Genomic DNA, 25383 nt, shown 5'->3' with positions numbered 1-25383 from the left:
GGCTGAGCCTGACTTTATATCATCAGGAGGAGACGATGACTGAGCCTGACTTTATATCATCAGGAGGAGACGATGACTGAGCCTGACTTTATATCATCAGGAGGAGATGGCTGAGCCTGACTTTATATCATCAGGAGGAGACGATGGCTGAGCCTGACTTTATATCATCAGGAGGAGACGATGACTGAGCCTGACTTTATATCATCAGGAGGAGATGGCTGAGCCTGACTTTATATCATCAGGAGGAGACGATGACTGAGCCTGACTTTATATCATCAGGAGGAGATGATGGCTGAGTTTTACAGTTTTGGGTGAACTGTTCCTTTAAGAAGTTTTCGTCCATGAAAATGTCAAAAAAAAAAAAAAAACCTGACTCGAGCAGCAGACAAACTGTTCCTCACAATGTCAGGAGTATTAACACACACACGAGGTTTCCACCACAAAGCCAACCAAATACACTCACAATTTCCACCACAGCAAATGTCGGTCACACACACACACACACACACACACACACACACACACATAGACGTGAGTGTGGAGCATCATGGGAACTCTGCAGCGAGTGGTTGACACTCAAACGGAGCAATGCTGAGGTCACAGTGGTTCAGCTTCCAGAAACCACCAAATGGTTTCACACACACATACACACACACACACACACACACACACACACTCACACACACACACTCACACACACACACACGCACACACAGAGCTGTGTGTGAACTGCCGGCTCAGCTCTTTCTTGGTGACGACTGCAGACATTCAGTAATCAGCTCTAATAACTCTGTCTCTGCTTGTGATGCATTGTGGGAAATTTCCTCCACCGCCTGCAGTTTATTTACTCTTTTCTTCAAACACACACACACACACACACACACACACACACACACACAGGTATTGCCCATTAGTCTGTCAGGCCACATCTGTTTTTGTAAAATCCAGAGAAATAGAAGTTCATGAACTCATCATGAGACACAAACACACAACAGTTATTTATACACATAAACACTCAGTGCATCTTTTGAATCTGCGTCATGATGAATGTCGTCGGCATCTTCACATCAAAACTTCGACATCTGTCCATCAACTGTGAGCACCGAGCATCAATGAGGTAAACACAGAGTCCACCTCCTCCTCCGGCTGTAATCTGAGAGTGAAACAGCTTGATCCCAGACAGGTCTCTGTGGGCACAACAGTCTCTGGTTGCACCTTGTTTGTCCAGCCTTTGTCCATTTCCTTTTCCTTTGACATTAGCTGGATTAGCATGGCTCTTGTTCCGACTCTCCTCCTCCCTGGGGCGGTCCAGCCGCTCAGGTTAGATGGTTGAAAGACGCTGTGGGCCGTGATGGTCTCAAAGTCCGCTACCCTTAATCCAAAACACCCGCTTCCTTCTCCAATAATGACAGTATCAGCAGTAAAGCCGAAGAAATGTCGGTTTAAAAAGCAAAATGTAGTGAAATTTGGAGGAGCTATCAGATGCTGCATCATCATGCACCGCCGTAAAGATGACAAAACAAATAAACAAACAAAACATTAAACGGTCGTTTGGTGAGGTTTAGAAAAAGGTTATACGTAAAATCTTACAATAAGATAATAATCACGTACATTTACTGACTGCAGACCAGTGTTTGGAGGGAGAGTCCAGTTCCTCAAATTCAGTTGACAAAAAGTTTATTTTGTAAAATAATCAGTTATGAAAAATCTCAGTGCTTGATCATAACCCGGCTGAAGATGATGAAGAGGTCCTGCAGAAACTTTGATCATCGTCATCATCGACCTGCAGCAGCGTCTTCACTCTCAGTCCGAGACTCTTCAGGAATCTAAATGAGAGCGTTTATAAAGTGTTTTCAGTCGCCGCTTCATCATCTGCAGCTTTAACGCTCGTCCAACTCGACTGAGTGTCTGAATGCTGCTGGAGGGACGCCACACCCCGAGCATGATGGGTAATTCACTGGTTTGTTACACTGAGGAGTGAAGCTGCTTCTCATTTCTGTCACTCACTCATTTATTCTCTGTCTCCTTCACAGAGAAGAAGAGGATTTTAGGATTAAGGGAAGATTATGGAAACACACACACACACACACACACACACACACACACACACACACACTGAGCCGTCACCCCCCGCTGAGGCAGCCTGACTGCTGCTGAAAGATGAGACTTCAGCTGCTGAATGTGTTGAAGTGACCCCGACTGAGCTGCAGAGAAAAGGTGAATGAGGCTGAGTGACGAGATCTGACTGCTCAGTGTGAGTGTGTGTGTGTGTGTGTGTGTGTGTGTGTGTGTGTTAATGCTCTCCAGCCGTTTGGGGAGGAGATGTGAGACTTTTTTAAAGGATAAAACTTGCAGATAATTAGAAACAAAAACTAAATTAGCATCCTTCTCACAGGTGACTCTGCAGGTTTTTGTCCTCACATTAAATCCTCAATCTTTGTCCTTTTAGTTGTGATTCAGGACTGTTGACGTTTTCTTGTTCAGCCTCCGGTGAAGAGCTGAAAACATCCGATGTGTGGGGAGTGATAACCTTTTTTTCACAACAATACGTGTAATAAGTTTACGTCCTGTTTTCCACCTGAACCCAGTGAAAAACAGGCTCAATAGGTATCACACAGATAGAAAAGCTTTAATTCATCGCAGACACAAACATGAAATAAAACCAATAAATGTAACATTTAAAATCCTTTGTGTGGGTAAAAAAAGCATTTCTAGTTAATATATTGATTAAAAAGTATTTACCTACGAAATTAAACTACGAAAGTATGAAAACGTGTTATTTTCTGAAAATGATAGATTATGGAGTAATATAACATCTTTAAAAATGTTATACATTCATCCATACAAGCTCACGACAGACCTCCCAGTTCATGTCACGGATTTTCTTGAAAAAATTAATGTAGAAACTTCAATTAAAATGACGCGACGTTGTAAAATCCTATACCTGTATTTTTCTTAGATTTTTTGAAGTTAGGCCCTCTGAGCTAAATGTCGTCATTCTTCAGCCTCACCAACTGTTTATTTCTCACTGGATTGGGTTGAAATTTGTCCCGAACCAAATTCTGATTGTGTGAAGTATTAATGCAGTTCTGTCACATCTAGAAGTTATTTGGTCCACAGATCTTGTTAATATAGCTTCAGAGCTGAAAACGTGAAATGTGAGGGCCTTCTTGAAATGGAAGGAATTATTATATCATTGTTAAAAAGATGACACTTGGCTCAAAAATTCAGAACGTACTCCTCAGTATATGCAGTACGGTTATAGGATTTTATAAGGTCCCGTAATTCTTTATAGTTTTTAAAAGTCTTGCTTTCTAGAAAATAAACTGAAGAAATCCAAAGATGATATCAACGTTGGTTTCAGCTTCTGTGCAGTCACAGTTTGGGAGTCTTGATGTGTTGGTGTGTGTTCAGACAATAACAGAGAACAGAAAACAAAGAGGCGTAAAAAGAAATGAAAAATGACGGACATGTCATTTATCTCCCTTTATCCTCGATGTCACAGAGAGAGGCCGCTTCGTGTCAGGACGCCTCCTTTGTGCTGCTCGGACTGAAAAACGAGTCAACAGACAACCTGCAGCTCTCACACTGATGAATGAACACACACACACACACACACACACACACACACACACACACACACACACACACACACACTTGTTCCCATGCTGTCTGCATGTGATGAATGTTCAGTTTGTCAGAGTGATGCTGCCGTTTGTGGTAAACAAAGGTTGTTCATTAAAGGAACAGTTCATCTGTCCATGCAGATCTCAGATCTTAAATGGATGCAGATGTAGTTTTTGTTTTTCTTGGTATAAGTAAATGTTATAAATTTAAATGTATACATTGAATTTACACATGTGGGGTCATATGTAAATATTTATTTTAATGCATATTTAGGCTATTCAGTGTATGAGGGCAGTTTATTGTGCTGGTGAATTAAACAATCAGTCTGTAAATGAGTGAATCTATATAGTTACGAATGCAAGTTTTTATTTATGAATACAGCTTGATTTTGTTTTTATTCTTATAGAAAATATATAAATACGATTGCACACAAGGATAAACATTTTGTTACTATAAACAAGCAAACAAATGTTTTTGAGTTGTCATCAACACAAATAAACACTGACACACAAGAACGTCGCACAACTGAAACACACACAACATGAAACAGAAGCTTTGCTCATAAAAATATTTTTTAATCTCTTCAGTTAGGTATCTACAAAAATCATACAGAAATCAACTCACTGTTTAAATGCATTTCGTGATTTGTAGAAAGCAGAAAAATCAAACTTCAAACTATAATATACAAGAAGTGAAGAAGTGACTGTTTGTTTAAAACATGCGAAAGTTGCTTATAGTTATATTTCGAATCATAACAGCTTTGATTGAAACAGATTTCTTTGATTCTATGAATTGAATCATCTGATTTATGACATTTCTGATGAGTTTCAAGTTAAAAATGAATGAAGTGAAATAATGTGTCAGAAAATATAAAAATTGAAGTGGCTCTCCCTTTAATAAAATCAACACTGTGGTAGAAAAAGCACTTGTGGTTCAAAAATAAGGAGATTCCTGCAAACATGTCGTGCCTCGTAAACATCAACAGTCTGAGAAACAGTGAAAAAGTTTGTCTGTTTTCACTTTGGCAGAAAAGGAGTCAGTGGTTTAAATCCTGCTCGAGCTGGAACATCTAAAGGAGTAAGAACAATAAGCTGCCCTTGAGCAAGGCACTTCAACTCAACTCAGCAGTTTTGTCCTACATGACGGATCCATGTGAGCAAGTAAAGTTTTTATCATCACTTCCCTTTTTTGGTTTTCACAGAAATTTGGCACAGACTCGGTGTCTCAAAGTAACAAAGCAAAACAAGCTTTGTTATAAATCTCCCTAAAGTTAAGAAAAAGTTGACGGTGTTCCACATGGGTCAATTCTCGGACCTTTGCTTTTTTGCTCAAGTACTGGATGGAACACTGTATCTGGGAAGACAATCATGGTTTTCATTGCCTTTACACTCAATAATGAATATGAGATCTCACTTGATTGATATTGTAGAGTTTGACCAGAATTAGCAAAAGAACCTGCGTTCTTTATGCTTTAAGAAATTTGGAGCCTTCATGTTTTTTTGTTTGTTTTAAATCTACTAAAATCAAGGAAAACTCACAAGGTCCAATGGTTGGACCTATGTTTTTATGCCCAACTGGCAACACCCGAAGTGTCCAGATTGAAATATCTCAACCAGTACTGGATGGATCACCATGATATCTGGGACGGACTTCATTGCCTTAAAATAACAAATAGGTAAAAGCTTTTAATTTGATTGATACTGCAGGGTTTGACCAGAGTGAAGCTGAACTGCTTCAAATTTAAAAAGTTACCTTTTTGCTTTATTGTTTATTTTGAATCTACTAAAATGAAGAAAAACTCAATGCTTGGACCTTTGCTTTTTCACTAAACTTGCAACACCCAAAGTGTCAGGACTTAAATTTCTCAACGTCTACTGGATGGATCACCGTAATATCTGGGACGGTCATTAATGATCTTCATTTGCAGAACCTGAACTGCTTCAGCTTGAAGAACTGTGGAGCCTTTATCTTTGTGTTGTTTGTTTTAAAACTACTGAAGTGAAGACAAACTTGTTGGTTTCTCTGAACAACTACTGGACTGAAATGTAACGGTCTTATGTGCTTTGACAAAAAACTGGTTCATGTATTGAGGCAGTTATTCTTTAAACTGGGATGGTTTACTTTATAATACACTGAATATCTTTATTATTCTGATCTACTATATTTTTATTACATTTCCTTTTCCTGAGAATAAATCTACTAATGTTTTTGTACTTTTCTGACTACTCAAGGGAACCCTGTTTACCTCTTGTTAAAGTTAAATAAAGAAAATATTAGATCTAATTTTAAACAGCAAAGAACATCCATCAATGTAACAAGTGGATGAAAAGTCATACTGAAAACAGATTTTAGTCTAATCATTTCGATTAATACCTCAGCACCATGAGTGTACTCGACAAAATGTCACATTGTTCTGCATAATTAACATCTTAATGCTGGTTAGAGTTTCATTCTGGCATCTTCTGCTACATCAAAGACATTTCTAACTAAGGTCAGGAGGTTGGGACGGACATTAAAAGGCTCCACAACAATCCTGCAGCCAAAAGAAGGGAAGTCTGATATTTATCTAGACAAAAGAGAGCATCCAAAATGACTAAAATATGTTCACAATATGAGCAACAATTGCTCAGAAATCCATTTCAACACACTCAGAGCTTTGGGTCAACATCAAACAATTCATGTTGATTTGGGGGCTGAATGAAGAATTAGCTGGAAATCGTTCATCCACGATGATGAAGTGTTATTCACAAAACGAACGCAGTCTTGCAAAATGTTTCACACGGTCTGCTTTTTTAGAAGCGGCAATATGTAGGACAGATGTGAAGTTTTCTCTCAAACCTCATCTTTATCATTAAGAAGTGAGTGCTGTTTAACTTTTCAATGCTAAACGTTGATGTCCGGGCTTGTCTTTTTTCAATTTGGGATTCTGTAAAAACAGGAAATTAGCTGAAATTTATGACCTTCATTATAAACACCTCGTTCTGCAAACCTGACCACTTCAGTGTCGTCTTTAAATCCCAACGACAGGCTGATGGATATTTATTTTTCCCATGTGATTCCTCTGTAATTGGTCTGATTTATACTCATGCAACTCTGTTTTCAATTCCTGTTTGGAAGGATTTCTATTGCTCTAATCTATCATGTTATTGTGTGTGAAACACTTCGGTTCAGAAGACCATTGTTTAGTCATTTGTCTGGGCTGATTGTATAATGTGCTTCATTTCTGTTTGGGCTCACACTTGAGGATTCTTAATATTTAGCAGACTCACAGTTCTGAACGCAAAAATACGATTCCCAAAAAAAAGTCCCGAAGAGGTCAAAGTCGACGGTCAGAGCAACAGTGCTTTAACGATTTTCCAGGAGCCTAAGAACTGACTCATAGGAGAGAAGAAATCGACAGGGGCAAAGAGTCCGATGGTATTTTTTCTTCTTTACTGATGAAAACAAACTGCAGCAGCATGAGGGGAAAGATTTGGGAAAGGGGGATATGATTCAGAGGAGGTGGATGAGTTTTCAGCCACGACGGAAGCTGTGGAGTGACTCTGACTGCGGCTTCAGTCTGTTTGCAATTATGGATAAACAGACTGGAAGCCAGAGACTCGGTTTGGTGGAAGGAGACACACATTCCTGCGGGGCGGCGAACATCGGAGCCGGGTCGTGTTGAGGTGAACGAGCTGAAAACCTGAGGCCTGCGAGCATGTGTCTCTGATGTCCGACCGGAGTGACTCGCAACCATGGCGGACGCTTTGTTTACCCTCCGAGGGAAACCTAAACCACCGCTCCTCCAGAGGTCGAGCTGGTACAGCGCTCAAGTTTGTTTGAGACCAAATTGTGAGGATGTGCACATTTACCCCAAAAATGTTCCCTTGAGCCAGGGGGTGGGTGATCTGGCCAAAAGTATCACAAAATCTTTCTTTCTCAGTTTTGAAATGCCCTTTAAACAACAGCCAGACTTGATACAGGCTGTACATTTCTGTTTCGCTCTATAAAAAAGGTCCACTTATCAGAAATTTGCTGTCATATTCGATATTTTTCACGGTATTGAAATTGCAGGTCTGTAAACTGTGATGGATGTTTACTGATGACAATCGGAGTGATTTCCTCACCGCTCACCTTGTAGATAAGTTCGACCGGACTGCTCTAGACTCGTCCGATAATCTGACGACTCTGGTTTCTTTTCTTTTAGTCACCAGATCTCAGATTTCAACTTACTGGAAAACAGACCAGAATTATCCTTCAAAGACAATCTTCATGCTGTTATTCTGCACAGTGTTGACGGATTGTTGATGTGACGAAGTTTCATTATTTGAACAAGATGTCGTAGATTTTTGATTTATCAAGATCTGGTGGGAAAAATGTGACCAAACTGTTGAAACTTATTAAGTACTTTATGGTGTTTTATTCCTGAATGCTCTCTTTTGGTTGATAAAATGCTCAGAATCTGAATTAATAACATAAGAACTTAATTCCTCTGTATAGGCTTGTTTCTGTCTCACTGGAGGTTTTCCTCACTTTCATTTCTTGTCATTAAATGTTTTTATGTCTCGGTTTCCCACAGCTCCTCTTTCTCTCAGTGTCTCTCACTCTTTCTCGTTCAGTCCACCAGTGATTTGAGGTCGGGCAGTCCTCTCAGCTTCAAGTCCAGCAGCATCTGACCGAAGGCTTTACCCTGAGAAACCAGAGGAAAACCATCAAACAACTGAAGGATAAAAAACTTTCAGTCTTTCCAACTTCATGTCCTCGACTGTGAAGTGTGTGTGTTAGCACGTTGAGAGTGTGCTGAGCAGTTTGTGTGTGTCTTTGATGTGTTGTGGATTCCAGCGAGGCGGTAAAAAACTTTATTGGAGCGTCTGAACAAGGGATGAAGAGGAGGAGGAGGGTGAAAGGAGGTTATAAAGAAGGAGGTGAAAGAGCATTGAGGAAACATCCGGGTCAGCTGGTTTCTGACAAGAAATTAGGCTTTTTCTTATTTTTTTAGTGTTGATGTTTGGTTGGAAACAAGTGCTTTACATGTATTTTTATGTCACGATTAATTGTTAAGTCGATAAAATTGAGAAAAATGCTCATCACTGATTCCCAGATCCCAAAGTGACGTCTTCAGATCGCTTCTTTTGTCAAACCAACAGTAAAAAACTCCTAAACTCTTCATTTACTGTCATAAATGACAAAGAAAATCAGCAAATCGTCACATTTAAGACGCTGGAACCAGAAAATGTTCGACAGTTTACTTGGAAAAATGAGTGTTGGCAGTTTTTGTTGAACTGATTAATCGACTAATCGTTGCAGCTACTTGCGACGTCAGAATCAGCTTTATCAATCAATCAACAACATATAAGTCAAGCAAGCACTCTGTAGATTGTGAGGTGACAACTTTAAAATAAAAATATTTAAAGATATGTGCCTCATACTACACAATGACTACAGTGTATTTACTATAATATTATTACATATGAAGTTAACTGTCATAGACGAGGACAGAAGTCAGAAAACATCAACATTTAAGAAGCAGAATCAGTGAATTTGACTTTCTTTCTTTAAAAATTGCTCAAATCAACCATCAAAATAGTCTGTGACAATTTACCAGTTGACAGCTGATTGATTAACTGATAGATTAATGCAGCTGTAATACGTATATTGTAAATAACCACCCACATCATGTACTGTAGTATCCAGTAGTTATTCCTATGCACTGTTTGTATTGTTGCCCTGGTGGTCATTGTTAGGGGTCTACTGGTGTTCAGGTATTCACCAACATTACTCGTCCACCGCCCCCACCGTAGTTTTGCTTATTTAATCAATACTTAGTCAGATGATGGACGCTCTTTAAAGAGTCGCAGCACAGAGTCACATTTAAATTATAACAGGACAAGAGTAGGGACAGTTGACTGACAAGTGAGGAGTTAATGAGGGAAAAGGAGTTGGTTACTTCACTGAGAAGTTGAAGGTGTTCATAACAGAAATGATCCATCTTCTATCTTTCTTGTAGTTATTCTATGCTGTGACATTTCCACACTAAAGGGAGCAACTGTAAAGTTCTGTAACGTCATTTCTGACATTTTATAAATAATCGACAGTGTTCATAAAGGTCAGTTGCAGCCTTAATATGCAAACACATGTGGAGTATATACAACATGCAGGATGGATGTATATTTCATAAAGCACAGTGTGTATTTCAAACAGGAAATATATTATGTAGAAATAGTAGTTGAGTGGATCTTATTGAAAATATAAAATACAATATATAATTAAACTTTATTAACATCGACACACTGTGAATTTTAATCAGTTTGAATGAGGACACAGAGGGAGAGACGAGGTGACGAAAGAGACGTCAGAAAGAGGAAGACGACTTACTGGAAAGAAACTACAGAGTTGAGAAAGAGTTGAGAGTTAGTGTGTGTGTGTGTGTGTGTGTGTGTGTGTGTGTGCGTGTGAGACTGTGTGTGTGAGACTGTGTGTGAGACTGTGTGCGTTACCTGGGGGTCACTTCGTAGAGACGCCACCCCTCCCCCTCCCAGTGAACTCTGCAGGACAAAGTTGAGGCCGTGGATCCCCGGCAGACTGTATCTACAAACCACAAAAAAAACACACACTTGTAACCATGGCAATGCAAAGTCTCACACACACAGACACACACACACACACACACGCACGCCTGCCAGCACAGCCTGGCACCATGTGTTCATTTGGCGGTTTATTGCTCACAATCACACGTTAATGTGTGTGTGCAGTCTGTTTTTATGGACCCACGTGGGTTGTGAGTTAAAGTGTGTGTGCAGCTTTTGATCCGACAGTGTGTGTTTGTGGTGTGTGTGTGTGTTTGTGGTGTGTGTGTGTGTGTGTACGGGCCTCCTGCAGCTTTAACGAGCGGTGGAGGTGCACTAATGAAGCGTCTGTGGCGGCATGGAGGCGTTTCGGGGTGTGAGAGGAGATGCAGGTCAGCGAGCTTTATGGCCTCCACCTCTTCATTAAGCTAATCGCTAACACGCCGCGCGCTGAGTCATCGCTTAGACATGGACGCCGGCCACGCACGTCTTCAACCGTTTCCAAAAATCCTCCATCATACCTGCAGATTAACACCTGTCCTGTGTGGCAGTTTCAGCAGCTTCAATTCAATTCAGAAAACTTAATTTGTCCCCGGGGGGCAATTCAAGCTATTCAGCATCTTTTGCTCAATAGCAGCCACTAGTGGTAACTGCAGGATATCAGATTTTTTTGGCGACTTATGGCATATTTACTTTTTGTTAGACTTTTATGTGACAGGTAAACTAGTAGAAAGCTTTCAGAAGTAGAGAGGGGGGTGAATCTCTCAGCACCTCACGTTTTGGTTTGGATTCAGAGGGCTACAATGGCATGATGCAATAAATATTGATGGATCTTCATGCATCAAAATTTCCGTGGATGTTTCATTTGTTTTTACTGTCCGACTACTTTTACTTTTGCTACTTCTAGTTTCAAATCTAGAATGGCACTCAGCAGAACACATGCCTCTGCCAAAGCCCTACAGTTCCCTCTAATTCAACCGAGCCTAATCCACGTTCAGTTAAATCATTTAAATCTTCTTTAAAACTTTAAATCTTTTCCATCAGGATTCATGCAATTTTCCCTGAGACATTAATTTATTACCCAAACAACCAACCAACCAACCGGGGCAAGAACACAACCTCCTTGGTAATAAACAGTTGTATTTACTTCCATTATCTTAGCTCGTGCTCAGCCATCATCAGTTTAACTCAGACGTGGCCGGGGCATAAATCTTCAGGCAGGACATATTTTCTCACTGAGGATGTCTTCTCCTTCAATGTACTGGACAACAAAACGTGAACATCTTTGTCCGGCCATGACAGCTCATCAGTGGTTTACCTTCTGCCAGCCGCCTTTAAAGTATTTGTGATGTTGCAGAAAGCTTTTCTTTGTTTGGGTCGTTAAGAGAATCGATACTTTTGTTTGGAGACAAACTGAACATCCTGAGCCTCCGGATGTTTGAACCGTTGGCTCGTATTGTGTCTACACTGCTGTGTCACGACCTTTGAGGAGGGTTATGACAGTCAGTAATGTTTACGGTGTTGTGTCTTGGTTTCAGTGGATGTTGTGTTCCTGGTTCCTCTCAGTCAGTTGTGGTTTTCTTCCTGACTGCAGGATGACAGTTTGAACCACAGCGGTCCTCCAGTGTCTTCAGCACTCTGTCAAACCTTCGTCAGTGTGGTATTTGTGGGGTTTGTAAACAGAGACAGTAAACATGGTTTAGATGTTTCAGGGAGGATTTTAGATTCCCTGTAGTTGCTGCTGGACACAATATAACAAGCAGCTTTGTGTCATGCACTCAAAGGGAGGAAGCCCTGTGATGTGTACCAGCCTTCAGAAGCATAACATACTTTTTATTTTCATCGATTCATTTTTGGTCTGTAGAAAGGGGCTGGGCACTTAACCTATTGTCGTTATCATGATATGAGACTATATATGGTCTTAATAAGTATCAGTCTTTAGTCCTTTTCACACAGAGTCGCCGCAGCGGTGGTTCGTCAATGTTTCTGTGCATCGTGTTCTGTAAAACCAAAACGTTTCATATCAGCCGATATCAGAAAACACACCGATACATCGATGCCGATATATCTGCGATTGGTCAATATCACCTGACCAATATATCATTTGTCTTCTGTGGGTGTTTTCATGTGAATGTGGAAAAATCTATTTTAGTCCTTTATTGTGTCATGCAGTGAGGGACTTGTCCTGCCTTGGTCTCGTTTGGTCTCGATACACTCTGGTCTTGGTCGTGACTTGATCTTGGTTTAAGTTATATTAACCAATAAATCAAGGTTTTTGAGCATGAAGTCAGCGGTGATATATGAATGAAAAGGTGCACTAGGCTGAAGCGTGGACAATAAAAAGTTCAGATTTTCTGTCCGTAGGATGAAGTGAGGAGTCGCACTGTTGTGCTCAACAGAAATACTGAGCGAAGAAGAAAACAAACATGAGGAGGTCAGGGTGGTTTTCCTACAGTGTCATAGCTAGCTCTGTGTGTGTGTGTGTGTGTGTGTGTGTGTGTGTGTGTGTGTGTGTGTGTGTGTGTGTGTGTGTGTGTGTCCAGCTCGATCGTGACTCATCTGTTCACCAGCAGATTGCGCATCTTGTTTTCGCTCTGTTGTGTCTTGTTGCTGAAGGCCGACGTCTGACAGTGATTACACCGACCACAGCTGCTAATCGCTGCTGCTTCATGCTCTGCGTGTGTGTGTGTGTGTGTGTGTGTGTGTGTGTGTTGAAATGCTCTCTCTCCCTTCCTCAAACACACGCACACATCCTAACTTTCATCCCTCTTCTCACCGTGTGACAGCGTTTTTCAGCCCCGGCTGGATGAGGTGGGAGAAGTATTCCTCCACCACAGAAGAAGTCAGGTGTTTCTTCAGGTAAGGGAAGAAGAGCGGATGCCGAGCGATCACTCCTGAAGAAAAAAGAGGGAGAAAACTGTGAGAGTGAAGTAAACACAGCCCAGTTATCCACCTTTAATTTAATGAACCACCGCTTTATTTTCAGGCTTCAGAGACCCGACATTCCCCCGTGAACAAGCACTTGGTGACAGTGGCGAGAAAAAACTGCCTTTTAACAGGCAGAAACCTCGAGCAGAACCGGACCCTGCCTAGACCAACTGGGTTGAATGGGGAGATAAGCGTATCGCCACTGTAGAGGTTTAAACCTCTTGCTTAAGGCCAGCAGGATTGTATTTATGAGACAATGAGCCTCCCTCATACCTTCCTTAGGGTAAAATAGACGATAAAGCAGAGCATGCTTTAGGGTGTGGCTAGTTTGTGATTGACAAGTTGCTACCCTTAGGTTCAATCAGGATATCCTCCTAAGCTCCACCCACTCAGCCCACTCAAACTCGAGGCTTCACAATGGTAGAGCACAAACCAACGGGTGACGTGACGGTGCGAGCTTTAGAGGCGTTTCCCCCATGTTTACAGTCTTTATGCTAAGCTATGCTAACTGGTAGTAGCTTCATATTTAGCAGAAGGAATGGGAGCGGCATCGATGTTCTCACCTAAATCTCTACAAGACAGCAAAGAAGCATATTTGGCAGAAAGTCGAGTGAATGCTGAACATGTGTTGTTGCTGGGTTGGAGGCGTACTGAGCTCGCCACTCAGCTCTGAAGTGTTTCTCACCGATGTTGGCAGAGTCTCCTTTGTCTCCGCTCCTTGTGTAGGCCAGCTCCTCCAGTCTGTAGCTGTGAGGTCCACTGGGCAGCTCTGCTCAGACCACAGAAACAAACAGACTTCAAACAAGTTTACTTGGCTCGGCTAACGGTGATAAAACACTCGAGCAAACACAGAATCTGTTTTATTGCACATTTGAGTGTCGTATTATTTGTCGTGGTTGTATTGTGTTGTTCAGGCATGAGTCCTTTCTCCATCTGTGCTCATGTTCATTTCTGTGGTGCGTTCAAGAATGAAGCTGTGGTTGCTATCAGCGGTTTGTAGACGAGTTAGATATTCCTATGCATCCCTGCCTCCCGTCCATCGTCTTAACAGCTCTCAGGACTGCATTTAAAAAGGAGTTCATTCATTCCTTGTTGAATTTAAAGCTCATGTGTGAAGCTACAATTAGAAAGTGGAACAGTTGGATGAACTCAGCTGAAGTTGTTTTGTTAATTAAGTCCAGGTGATAAATATTAAAAGCAGCAGCTCCGTCGTCTCTTTCTTCCATTTGAATGTTTTTATTCTCTCTGGTTTGGTCTTTGTGATCAGAGAGGCTTTCCTGTGTTCAGCCAGGAATGTGAAGGCCAGGACTTAATGTGTGTGTGTGTGTGTGTGTGTGTGTGTGTGTGTGTGTGTGTGTGTGTGTGTGTGTGTGTGTGTGTGTGTGTGTGTGCCTGCTTGCTTTATTTGCAGAGGTGGAAGAAGGACTCAGATCTTGTAAAGAAATACTCTGTTACAAGTTACATTCCTGCATTAAAGTCTTAAGTACTGGCATCAAAATATAGTTACTAGTAAATGTAAAAGTACTCATTATACAGAATCATATATTTTATTGCATTATAATTATTGATCATTAATTTGTTCATAACTTTGAAGTTATTGTGAAGCTCAGTTTTAGCGACTGTCTGCACTTCTGTTGGTCATTTCCCCCCTCAGGGATCAATAAAGTTTCATTTTAACTTGTAATATAACATCATAACTTATTTAATGATAATGTTTTGTGATATTAATCGCAATCTGCAAAGTAATTCAAGTTTTCAAATCAATGTAGTGGAGTAAAAAGTGTAATATTTGCCTCTGAATTGTAGTTGAGAAGAAAAAGAACGTAACAGTTACAATTCTGTCAATTTGTACTTAAGCACAGTACTTGAGTAAATGTACTTAAATGTACTTTGTTATTTTTTCCACTGCCGTCTTTTGTCTTTTGAAACACTTGTCTCTCAGTTGTTGAATCAATACGTTTCTCTGCTGCGTCAGAGGAACGTCAGCGATGTTTTGTCTCTGGGAGCGTTCGAGGAGTTTCCTGAGGTCTGTTGTGTTGCGACTGTTGTGGATGTGAATGCAGCGTTAGTGAAAAGGGGGAAAGTATAAAGAGTGGCACAGCCTGTACTGCTCAGGAGACACACACACACACACACACACACACACACACACACACACACACACACACACACACACACACACACACACACACACACACACACACACACACACACACACACACACACACACACTGTGTGGCCGTGGATCTGGTGTGTTAATGAGCTTCTGATTTGTATTTTTATATCTTATCACAGTCGCACTTCATTTTTTAAATTCCTTCATGAAACAGCTCGTGGTGATGAAGAGGAGCTGGCTTCTGTGTTTGTTGTTGAATGAAGGTAAACTGTGAGGAAGGTGTCGCCCTCTGTAGGTGAACATCTGTAACTGCAGGCGACAAGTCCATCATCCTTCATCCGTCAATAATTCTAATAATTCTCTCTTTTCCCTCCATGAACTCTTGAATGTTTGCTATATGACGCCAGACGCCTCTTCAAGGACCCCTTCAATGCCCTCAAGGATGCTGGACTTACCTCAAGAGCTCCGGAAAACTCTTCATGGACCCTTAAAACTCCCTCAAGAAACATTTCAGTCCCCTTGAGAACCCCTGGAACCCCTAGAGCACCATTTGTCTCTATTCAAGTACAATTCAAAGACCCTTGAAGTCCCCACAAGGACTATTCCAGCCATCTTGAGGACCCTTGAACGTTCCAGAGGAGCCCTGGAAACCTTTGTGGATTCCTAGAGCCTCCTCACAGATCATTCAAGTCTCCCCATAAGGACCAAGGAACATCCTCAAGAACCATCTGAGCCCCTTTGAGAACCCCTGGAAAAGCCCCATTTATCTCAACTCAAGGACAATGTGTGCCCTTCCAAGGAGCATCTAAGCTCCCTTAAGGAACCTTGAACCCGACAGATGACTCCTGGAAATCATCTTCATGGCTTCCCAAAAACTCCTCAAGGATCCCTGGAACCTTTTCAAAGATCACTGAAGTCTGAGTGTCACGGTCTCCTGGAAGAACCTCAAGGACCATATTTGACTACCTGGAACCCCTAAAGCACCATTTGTCTCAGCCCAAGGACCGTTTGTGTCCCTTCAAAGATCCTTGAAGCCTCTTCAAGGACAACTGGAACTTCTCAAGAACCATTTTCACCCCCTTAAGGACCTCTGTGACCCCTTGAAGACATTTTGATTCTTGTCAAGGACCCTTGCAAACCACTCAATAATCCCTGGAAAGTTCTCTAAGCTAAACTACAGGTAACCATAGCAACAGAGGGGTTAACTTGACTCTCATTGTTCTGTGCTTGTTTACCTGCGTCAGGTACGTCGTCTGATGAGGTGGGAGGGGCGTCCTGGTCAGGTGTGTCCGGCTCCGCCTCTGTGAGGGACTCCACCTGCTGTCCACCGACATGAACGTCCGCCTGCAGAGGAACTTGTCTTGATTAGCTTCATTATTTCATTCCACAAAAGACGTAAACTTTGCAAATGTTAGATTTTGTGTAAAAACGCGCAGCTGTTCAGGATCTCCGGCTTTTCTCCGTTTTAAATTAAGTCTCCAGCTGCTTCAGGTGTTTAGCAGAACGCTGCAACAACTACGACTTCACCTGACTTTACATCATCATGGAGGAGATGGTGAGTGGATTTATATTTTTGGGGTGAACTGCTCCTTTAAGAAACTTGACAAAACAACCCAGACGTACAGTAAATCTTGGCTGACGCAGCTGTTTTATACTTTGTGACTCATTAAGTTCCTTCTTCTTCTTTTAAGGAACCAAAAACTGCTGATCCAGTTTGTTTTTCTTTGTAAACATTTTGCAGCTGAGACTCACTTTCAGCTGAGATTTAGGATGCAAGAAGAAAAACGGCTTCAGGACAGGGGACCTGAAAAACAGCAGAGACAGAATGAACAAGGTAAACAAAAAACACACAGCTAAGTCGTGAATAAACGCAGATATCAATGTAACGTAATGAACTCACACTCTGGGTCGTCCGCCCACGATACCGGTCAGCCCAGGAGCTGAGGCGAGAGGGAAGAAAGGCGACAACGTTTATTTCACTGCTTGTAGTTTGTCCTACATTCAGTTCAACAGCACGGAGTCACACAGAGTTCATACTGAGAGTGTGTGTCTGTGTGTGTGTGTGTGTGTGTGTGTGTGTGTGTGTGTGTGTGTGTGGTAGATCTGAACTTGTCACCATAAACAAAAAAACAAATCTGGTTCAGGAGGTCACGACCCTCCTTATCTGCAGAAACACACAGACCACAACCAGCTGACGAACACTCCCTCTGTACTGTGTGTGTGTGTGTGTGTGTGTGTGTGTGTGTGTGTGTGTGTGTGTGTGTGAGATGGGGAAGAAGAGATATTTATAAACCACTTGAAGCAGAGCGAGCAGCACCAAGGACAAAACCCAGAGTTCATCTACGGTGAGATGAAACTTAAAAACTCACCACAGTCCTGATCCCTGTAGCTGTAACTGGCCCTTTAAGAGGGATATTTACTAAACCTGCTGCAAATTAACCATCAAGGGTGTAACTTTCCAAATTAGCCGGCAATGTCATGAACTTCGGACGTAAATGAGCCGTAAGTGTATCGTGTGTTTCGTACCCATGCCGGTCCCTGCAGGAGCTACTTCTCTGGCGAACAGTTCAAGAGCTTTCTTCTGTTTGTGGTGGACGGCCATCCAGAGCACCGCCTCTCTGGAGCCCTGAGGACACAAACAGACAGTGAAGACAACATGTGTCCACGTCTGCTGCAGATCCATACCTTCTGGAGGGATAAACACCTGGAGTCCCGTCAGGTTCTGCTCTGAGCCGGAGCTGTTTACCGACGGGAGGAGAGCCCAGAGATTAAAAAGTGTTTTTATCTTCACTCCTGTTTATCAACCTGACGTTTACGTTTAGTCTCGCTCTCAGACTTCCTTCCTCACTCTCTAGCCGTGTTTCCTTAAAGCATTTTCATTTCAGATATTTTATGGAAATGGCAAAATTCGCAAAACCGTAGCCAACATTCATCTCCTGGTTTGTTTATCTCCAGCCGCTCTTTACTTCCACATCCATGTGTGACGTAGCTGCGTAGCCTACACCGCCCAGTTAACTCGCTCAGGACAGTTTTATTGAAACGCACCAGCTTGACATTTTATGGAAACATGGATACAAACCCTGGAAGTTACAGCGACAGACAACCAAACAAAACGCACCGTGACCTCGAGTAAACTTGTGGATTTCTCTGGTTTGAACATTGTTGGAAACATTTGGGAAAAGTACTCAACATGAAGAACAAAGATGGAGCTGCTTTTAGACATTTTAATGCAGAAATTTTTCACATTGGATCTTTTAACCGCCTGCAGAAATTCGAAAAAACAACATGAGAAAAGAGGAAAGGCCGAAAGAAGAGGCGAGTAAAAAAGAAAATGGTGAAGAAAGGTAAAGTAGGGATAGCGTGGGAGGTTGGAGGCGTGAAACAGGCTTAACTCCGACTCTGACCTGCTTTTAATAGAAGATGGACGGAGGGACGACGGGTCGAGTTCAGAGGCGTGAAACAGGCTTAAGACCGACACTGACCTACTTCTGGTTACAGTCAGAGGAGAGAGAAGTTCGGTGTGTTGACAGAAATCCTGCTGACCGAACAGTTCGAGTGTGTCACCTTGTTGCGAGCGCTGGCGCCGTACGTGTCCTCGGCTCCGAGGACCTGGATGTTGACGGAGCTGAAATCTTCCATCCCCAACTGCTTAAATATACGCTTCGTCCTGAACACACACACAAATAGCTGTGGTTTAAATCTATGACGTTTGCAGCCGACATCCACTCACACAAAGTCTTTCCTCGCCCACTCACCGTTTGATGATGCTGTCCGCGGTTCGTCGCGCCTTTTCTGATGCTCTCGGGCCTCCAACCGGACAAACTGCCGTCGCTCTGAAGCCGTCCATGTACGTAGCGCACACCTGGAGAGACGAGAGGAGGGAGACAGGAAACAGGATGTCAGACTTCCAGCTGCAGCAGCGCCGCGTTGCTCTACGCCTCCGCAAACCGGTCGAGCTGTTGCTCCTGAACTTCACCGAAATGGGAATTCGCCATAAATCTTCGCCCAAGTCGTTTATCAGCTGGCCAGTCTGTGTTGCACAGGATGTGTTTTTTATCTTTGAAAAAGATCCTCTATTGATTTGTTTGGGTGGAGGCGTCACTCACATACAAAAAAATCAGTGGGCCCAAAGATTTCTTTTTTGGGGAAGAGGTTTCACTCGGGGTGAATTTGAGAGACCAAACTGAAAACTGAATTTGTGTCTCATGTTGCTGAGGGTTTTGAGCCTCTAATGAAGTGAACCGAGAAATTGTATTTTTCAATTTTGCTGAAGGGGTGTGTGTGCGTGTTTCCCTCTGTGGGTTAACTTCTAAGAACTCAAGATCATGATGTTTCACTGTCATCATTTTATCCTGTTAAATGGCCAAAAACGTGTTTGTCGAGCTGATCTTGAGATGTGCAGATCACAAATATGGGACGCCATGTGGTCACAGTGACCTTTGACCTTTGACCATCAAAATCTCATCAGTTCGTCCGAGAGACCGGTCATGATGATGTTACCTTGTAGTCGTGTGAAGGAGCGAAGCCTTTAGCCCCCGTCACTCTGACAGCACCTCCTTCAACACCTGGAAACACAGAGGAGGAGGTTTAAACGTCGGTGCTTCGATGAGCAGTTTGTCGAGTGAAAACACTGAACTCTGGTCGAAGACTCTCTGATGTGTCACATTAAATTTAATCTCTTTGGGTTTCAGACTGGTGGTCGACATCTGAAGACGTCACTGCGGTGGTGATGTCTTCTCATCACCATCTTTCACCTCTGACTTCTCCTTCAGTGTGCTGAAAACATCACACAGCACTTAAACTCACCCCCGTTTGAACCGGACTACTGACTCGCCACCGGTTCATGTTCAGTTCACGTCTCCGCCTCCTTCATGTTGATAAATAAACTACTGATGAGAGCACGGGGGTCATGAAGTGGTCAAACGAGGCTGAGGAGTTCAGCTGAGGCGCAATTAGACTGAAATATTTACATTTTTAGCAACAGCAGCAAAAAGTTCACATCCGTCTTTGAAACGGGACATTCTGATCCAGAACTCCCACATCGAGTAGCCCGGGCTGTTGTGACGAGATAACATCTGATTTAAGAGCAGGAGAGAGTTCGTTTGAGTCCTCGACTGAAACAGTTTCTCCTGCAGCGACAAAACCAGGATGGAAACTGAAGACAAAGTTGCCTTTCAGCTGAAAAGATAAAAATAAATACATAAAATGTGTTTCTTTACAGTCACTGCATGTCTGAGCCAGACCGGCCATATATTCAGGGCTCCTACAGATTTAAGTACCTGAACCAAATATTTCCAGACTTCAAATCTATGTTGTTCTCTTAACTTTATCAGCTGCTCACATTAACTTTAATTATATGTTTTGATCATAATTATTTCATTCTAGCAAATTTCTACACCAGCAGACATCAAACAAATATGCAGACGGGATCGCTTCAGTGTTGATGAGACAGTTAAAGCCACAGCAAAGTCAGAAAAAGTTCCTATTAAACACTTTTATATCTCCTACTGATATTTATTCATCTGTTTTACTTCTGATGGGGGTCATCACACTGTAAACTGCAGCTCCCATGATGCTTCTGGGCATCTATGCATGATGTACAGTATAATGATGCCAAGTCAAACAGTCGTGGGCTACAACTTTAGCTCATTTTTGGCTTATATTTGTCTACATTTTGGCACCATTAAAAGTAGCCGTTAGCAGCTCCTGTTAGCAGTGTACAGATAATCATCACTGGATTACTTTAATACTGAAGAAAACTTAAAAGATGAGGATTCTCAGGCAAGTTCTGTAGTTATAACTTCCTTCCCTCTTTCTTTGTTTAACTAAATGGAAACATTTGTTGATATTAGCCGAATTAGCCGTTAGCAGTTCCTGTTAGCAGTGTACTCACTGGATTACTTACTTTTAAAGAAAAGTTAAAAACATGAGGATTCTCAAGGGAGTTCTGCAGTTGGTGATGAAGTTGGATTTATGGATGTTTCCATAACGGACATCAGATCTAATGATATCGTCAGAGAGTGAAAAGTCACACTGAATCTAAAACTATGTGAATCATGTCTTTGTGTAGGATGAAGTCAGGATCTGCTGTGGAGAACTGGGTCATATAAGAGTTACTGTTTCTGTTGGAGTTGTGAAATATTCTGGATTTTCTCCAGATAGTAAACATAACATACATCACTCAGACTATTATTTATTCAAGCAGGACAGTAGGAGGGTAAATCACAGCCTCCCTCCACCAACATACCATTAAAACAGCCCTGAATTAATTACCAAAGAGGAAGAAAGGAGGTTGTTATCAGTGAGGAAGAGTTCAGTGAAGGTTCTGGAGTTCATGTGAGGGTGAGACGCTGCAGCAGAGCTCGAGACGGGTTCAATCTGGGTTGATGGATTCATGTTTAGTTTTTAAAAAAGGAGAATAAAACACTAATAGCTGATTAAGAGTTTATTGTAGGTTCAGAGGAGGGTGCCGGGTTCAGGCCCGGGTCGAAGCGCAGCTCCAGACGCGTTTGTTTAAGGTTGCCAGATGAATGTTTGAGGGTTATAAAAACAGTCGTCGGTTCAGCCGGTGGTCATGTCCTTACCAGTGACTGTGTGTGTGTGTGTGTGTGTGTGTGTGTGTGTGTGTGTGTGTGTGTGTGCGTGTGTACGTGTGTACGTGTGTGTGTGTGTGTGTGTGTGTGTGTGCGTGTGCGTGATGTACCTGGTACTTTCTTGATGACCACCTGGCTGAAGTCACAGATGACATCAGGCAGCAGGTATCGCCGCGGGTCGCCGATCTCGTACACCAGCTGCTCGGCCACCGTGCCGAAGGAGACGAGGCCGCCGGTTTTGGGCGGTTTGGAGAGAACGAAGGAGCCGTCGCTCGAACACTCAACCACCGGGAAACCCATGTTGTCCCTGAGAGCCCGAGAGAGAGAGAAGTTTCTGCTTCACGTGACGCTGAAGACGTAATGAAAACCCTGATGTACAAACATCTGGATTTTGTCCCGAGACCGAGACGAGTTGTCCAAAACATTTCCAGGTCGTCTTCTGTCTCACCAGTCAGGAACTTTGTGCCAGTCGGTGAAGATTCCTCCTGTACTCTGAGCTCCACACTCGATCAGGTGACCGGCAAGACTGACACACACACACACACACACACACACACACACACACACACACACACACACACACACACGAGAAGAAAATGTTGACAGACATTCTCATGATTTTTATAGTATATTAAATTATTAATACTATGTAGGTTTTGTGTACAGTCTAACTTTGAAGGAGAAGAAAGAAGAAGAAACAAAGAAGAAGAAGAAGAAGAAACAAAGAAGAGAAGAAGGAGAAGAAGAAGAAGAAGAAGAAACAAAAAAGAAGAAGAAGAAACAAAGAAGAAGAAGAAGGAGAAGAAGAAGAAGAGTGGTTGCTTGTTACCTCCCAGCAGCCAGCAGGTCGTAGTCTGTCCTCTTCCATCCAAACTGCAGCAGATAAAAGACAGAAGTTATGTTCCTCATGTAACATGTGAAACACAGCGTGGGAACAAATCATTGGTCTTTTTGGTGCCTTTAGACTTTCACTGCAGAATAAACAGTCATATATATAAATATATTATTATATTATATTATATAAATGTATCTGTAAGAAACATACGGAGTGCATGAGCGGCCCCAGAGCCACGGCGCTGTCCACACAGCGTCCTGTCACCACGATGTCGGCACCGAGGTCCAGACAGCGACGGATAGGAAGAGCCCTGAACACACAACATGACAGGAGACATCATGTTACACACTCTGTGTGTGTGTGTGTGTGTGTGTGTGTGTGTGTGTGTGTGTGCGTGTGTGTGTGCGTGTACCCGAGGTAAGCGTTCATACTGTGGAGTGTTTTAGGTAACTGCTGTCTGCTGTCGTCAGCCATCTTTACTTCAGACAGGCTGCTTCTCTGAGAGGAGACAAGGAGACAAGGAAAGAGAGGGGAAACAAGGAGAGGAGAAGAGGAGGCAGGAGATTAAAATAATAAATATCATGTTTACTGCAGGTATCGTAAATGTTAATGATGATGTCATGCTGCTGCTATAGAGATCTTACGTGGGGCATGAGATCATCCCCGGTCACCACGGCGACCTTGAGGTCCAGGCCGGCTTTCTTAATGACTTCCCGTATGGCTTCAGCACAGGCCAGAGGGTTCACACCTCCTGCGTTACTGACCACACGGATACCTGCAACACACCTGGACCGTTACTGTCCGTGGACCACTTCCTGTTCCACACTTCATCACTAAAACAAATCACCATCGAACAAAACACACAGAAACACACAGAAGAGACAAAGACGTCTCAGACTGACTCACCTTTCTTGTGGATGTCGTTGATGAACGGAGCGAGAGCCACCTGGACGAAGTCTGGAGCGTAACCCAGATTCTACAAGAGGACGAGGACATAAAGAGTCATCACAGAGGAGCCACACTGCCCCCTGCAGGCAGAGTCGTTATTCTCTGATAGACACACATTGTTTTTTTTGCAACAATCCTTCAAACACTTGACAAAGATATGTATGTGATGGAGACTTTTGATCCTGTAACAATAAACCTGACATCAGTCCACAAAAACGCAGATTTTCCAAGAATCTTTTTCTACATTATGTTCTGTAAGTTTTCCCATCAGAACGTATCAGACAACACAAACACCTCGACTCATACGTCTGTGATGGGCTAACAGTGGCCGATAACATCAGCTGACCCACATATTGTTCTGACTCAGAGACATTTTCTTAGATCTGATATCACAAAAACAACCACCATCCCTTTTCTGTCTCTTCCTGCACATTTCTCTCATCCGTTCTTGTTCTTTACGGTCCGATCTTCATGTTTTCTGACCTTTTATCTGTTTTTTATTAAAATAACTAACTAAAGATCACATCATTAAATGTGTAAAGACTCACAGGCATCTTGGCCTTGGCGGCGGTGAGCAGAGACATGGTGATCTCACTGAGGTAGTCAAACACCAGGAAGTCCAGCTTCCCACTGTAGATCAGCTGAGGCACTGAAACACACAGTTACTTTACATACTTAAGTTCATTTAATACCAGATACTTCTTTACTTTTACTTTTGGATACTTTTTACCATGTTGGTTATATGTTTACTTCTGTTGTGTATGAAGTTAAATTATTCACTTTACCAGCTGCAACATGACAGCGATGAACACATTAATGCATCAACAAGTCAATAATATAATACTGATTATTACTTAATGTGACATAATGAGTACTGTACTTTGGCTGCTTTTATTTTTTTATACTTGGATGCCAATACTTTTGTCGTTTATTACATTTTAAATGCAGAACTTTTACTTTAACAGTGTTTCTACTTTATCTAAAGAAGAAGAAGAAGATCTGAGTTCTTCTTCTACGACTTCAAAAGAGACAACAGGAAGCTGTGAAAAAACAGCTTGTTTTTGTGTCAAATTGTATCAGAATTAAGCTTTTTACGTGTTTTTAAAGCAGCACATGTTGAAGCTGATGCGCTGAACACTTGTTAAAAACAGCTCCCAGCCACAGAAGAGTTGGAAAAAGGATTAAACACCTGTTGAAATGTGTATTTTTAGCACGATGAAGCTAATGCTACTCGGTTAGCTTTCCTACCTGAGGTGGCTGTGTCCCCCCAGAACCCGGAGGCACAGCCGATCCGGACCGGTTTCGTCCTGGCAGAGCTCGTATAACACCTGGAGCTGGTTTTGTTTTGATGGAGGGGACTCGGTGTCAAACTAGCAGACGAGCTAACCCGCAGAAACCTGAAGTTTGAACACAAACTGACGCGTTTTTCTGAACTTCCGCCGCCCGACAACCGCCTGAAGGCTGCGGGCGCGTGACGGAGCACATTTGGCAAATTAGACATTATTTAATAAAAGTGTTTAAAGCGGAAAAAGAAGAGAGAAGAGACGGATGGATCCACCCTGACAAGTTCAAGGTACACGGTCCGGTCCATCCATAAAAACAGTCCGACCGGAAACACGTCACGGAAAAGTTCCACGCATCCGGGAGTCCCAAATATGAATCGTCCGACCTCAGTGTGGAAACAGGCTGTGACTCTGCTGTCAGTCAAGTGACGTAACTAAAACTACTTACACACAGTATTTATACATCACGAGGTTATTCAATGCATTAACATAACCGCAGGATCTGATC

General features: G+C 42.4%; 1 protein-coding gene across 1 annotated transcript; it reads right to left on the bottom strand.

Annotated features, from left to right (window-relative positions):
- Positions 1 to 4180: 4180 nt before the first annotated feature.
- LOC311251118 (uncharacterized protein) lies at positions 4181 to 25172 on the bottom strand. The gene is made up of 20 exons (XM_084343424.1): positions 24841 to 25172; positions 24141 to 24241; positions 23551 to 23620; positions 23289 to 23419; positions 23057 to 23142; positions 22855 to 22954; positions 22639 to 22682; positions 22258 to 22335; positions 21920 to 22116; positions 19717 to 19781; positions 18972 to 19078; positions 18781 to 18883; positions 17743 to 17842; positions 17117 to 17156; positions 16969 to 17020; positions 16452 to 16560; positions 13786 to 13869; positions 12949 to 13066; positions 10104 to 10194; positions 4181 to 8296 (listed from the first exon to the last, which is right to left on the bottom strand). Exons 1-20 carry the CDS (start codon positions 25091 to 25093, stop codon positions 8222 to 8224), a joined length of 2004 nt encoding a protein of 667 aa, XP_084199550.1. The 5' UTR covers positions 25094 to 25172; the 3' UTR covers positions 4181 to 8221.
- Between the last annotated feature and the right edge of the window lie 211 nt (positions 25173 to 25383).

Source organism: Pagrus pagrus, assembly GCF_965226575.1.
Source record: "Pagrus pagrus genome assembly, chromosome: 22".
Lineage (NCBI taxonomy): Eukaryota > Metazoa > Chordata > Actinopteri > Spariformes > Sparidae > Pagrus > Pagrus pagrus.
Note: the sequence above shows the minus strand (reverse complement) of the source record. Positions and strands in the feature narration are given on the sequence as shown.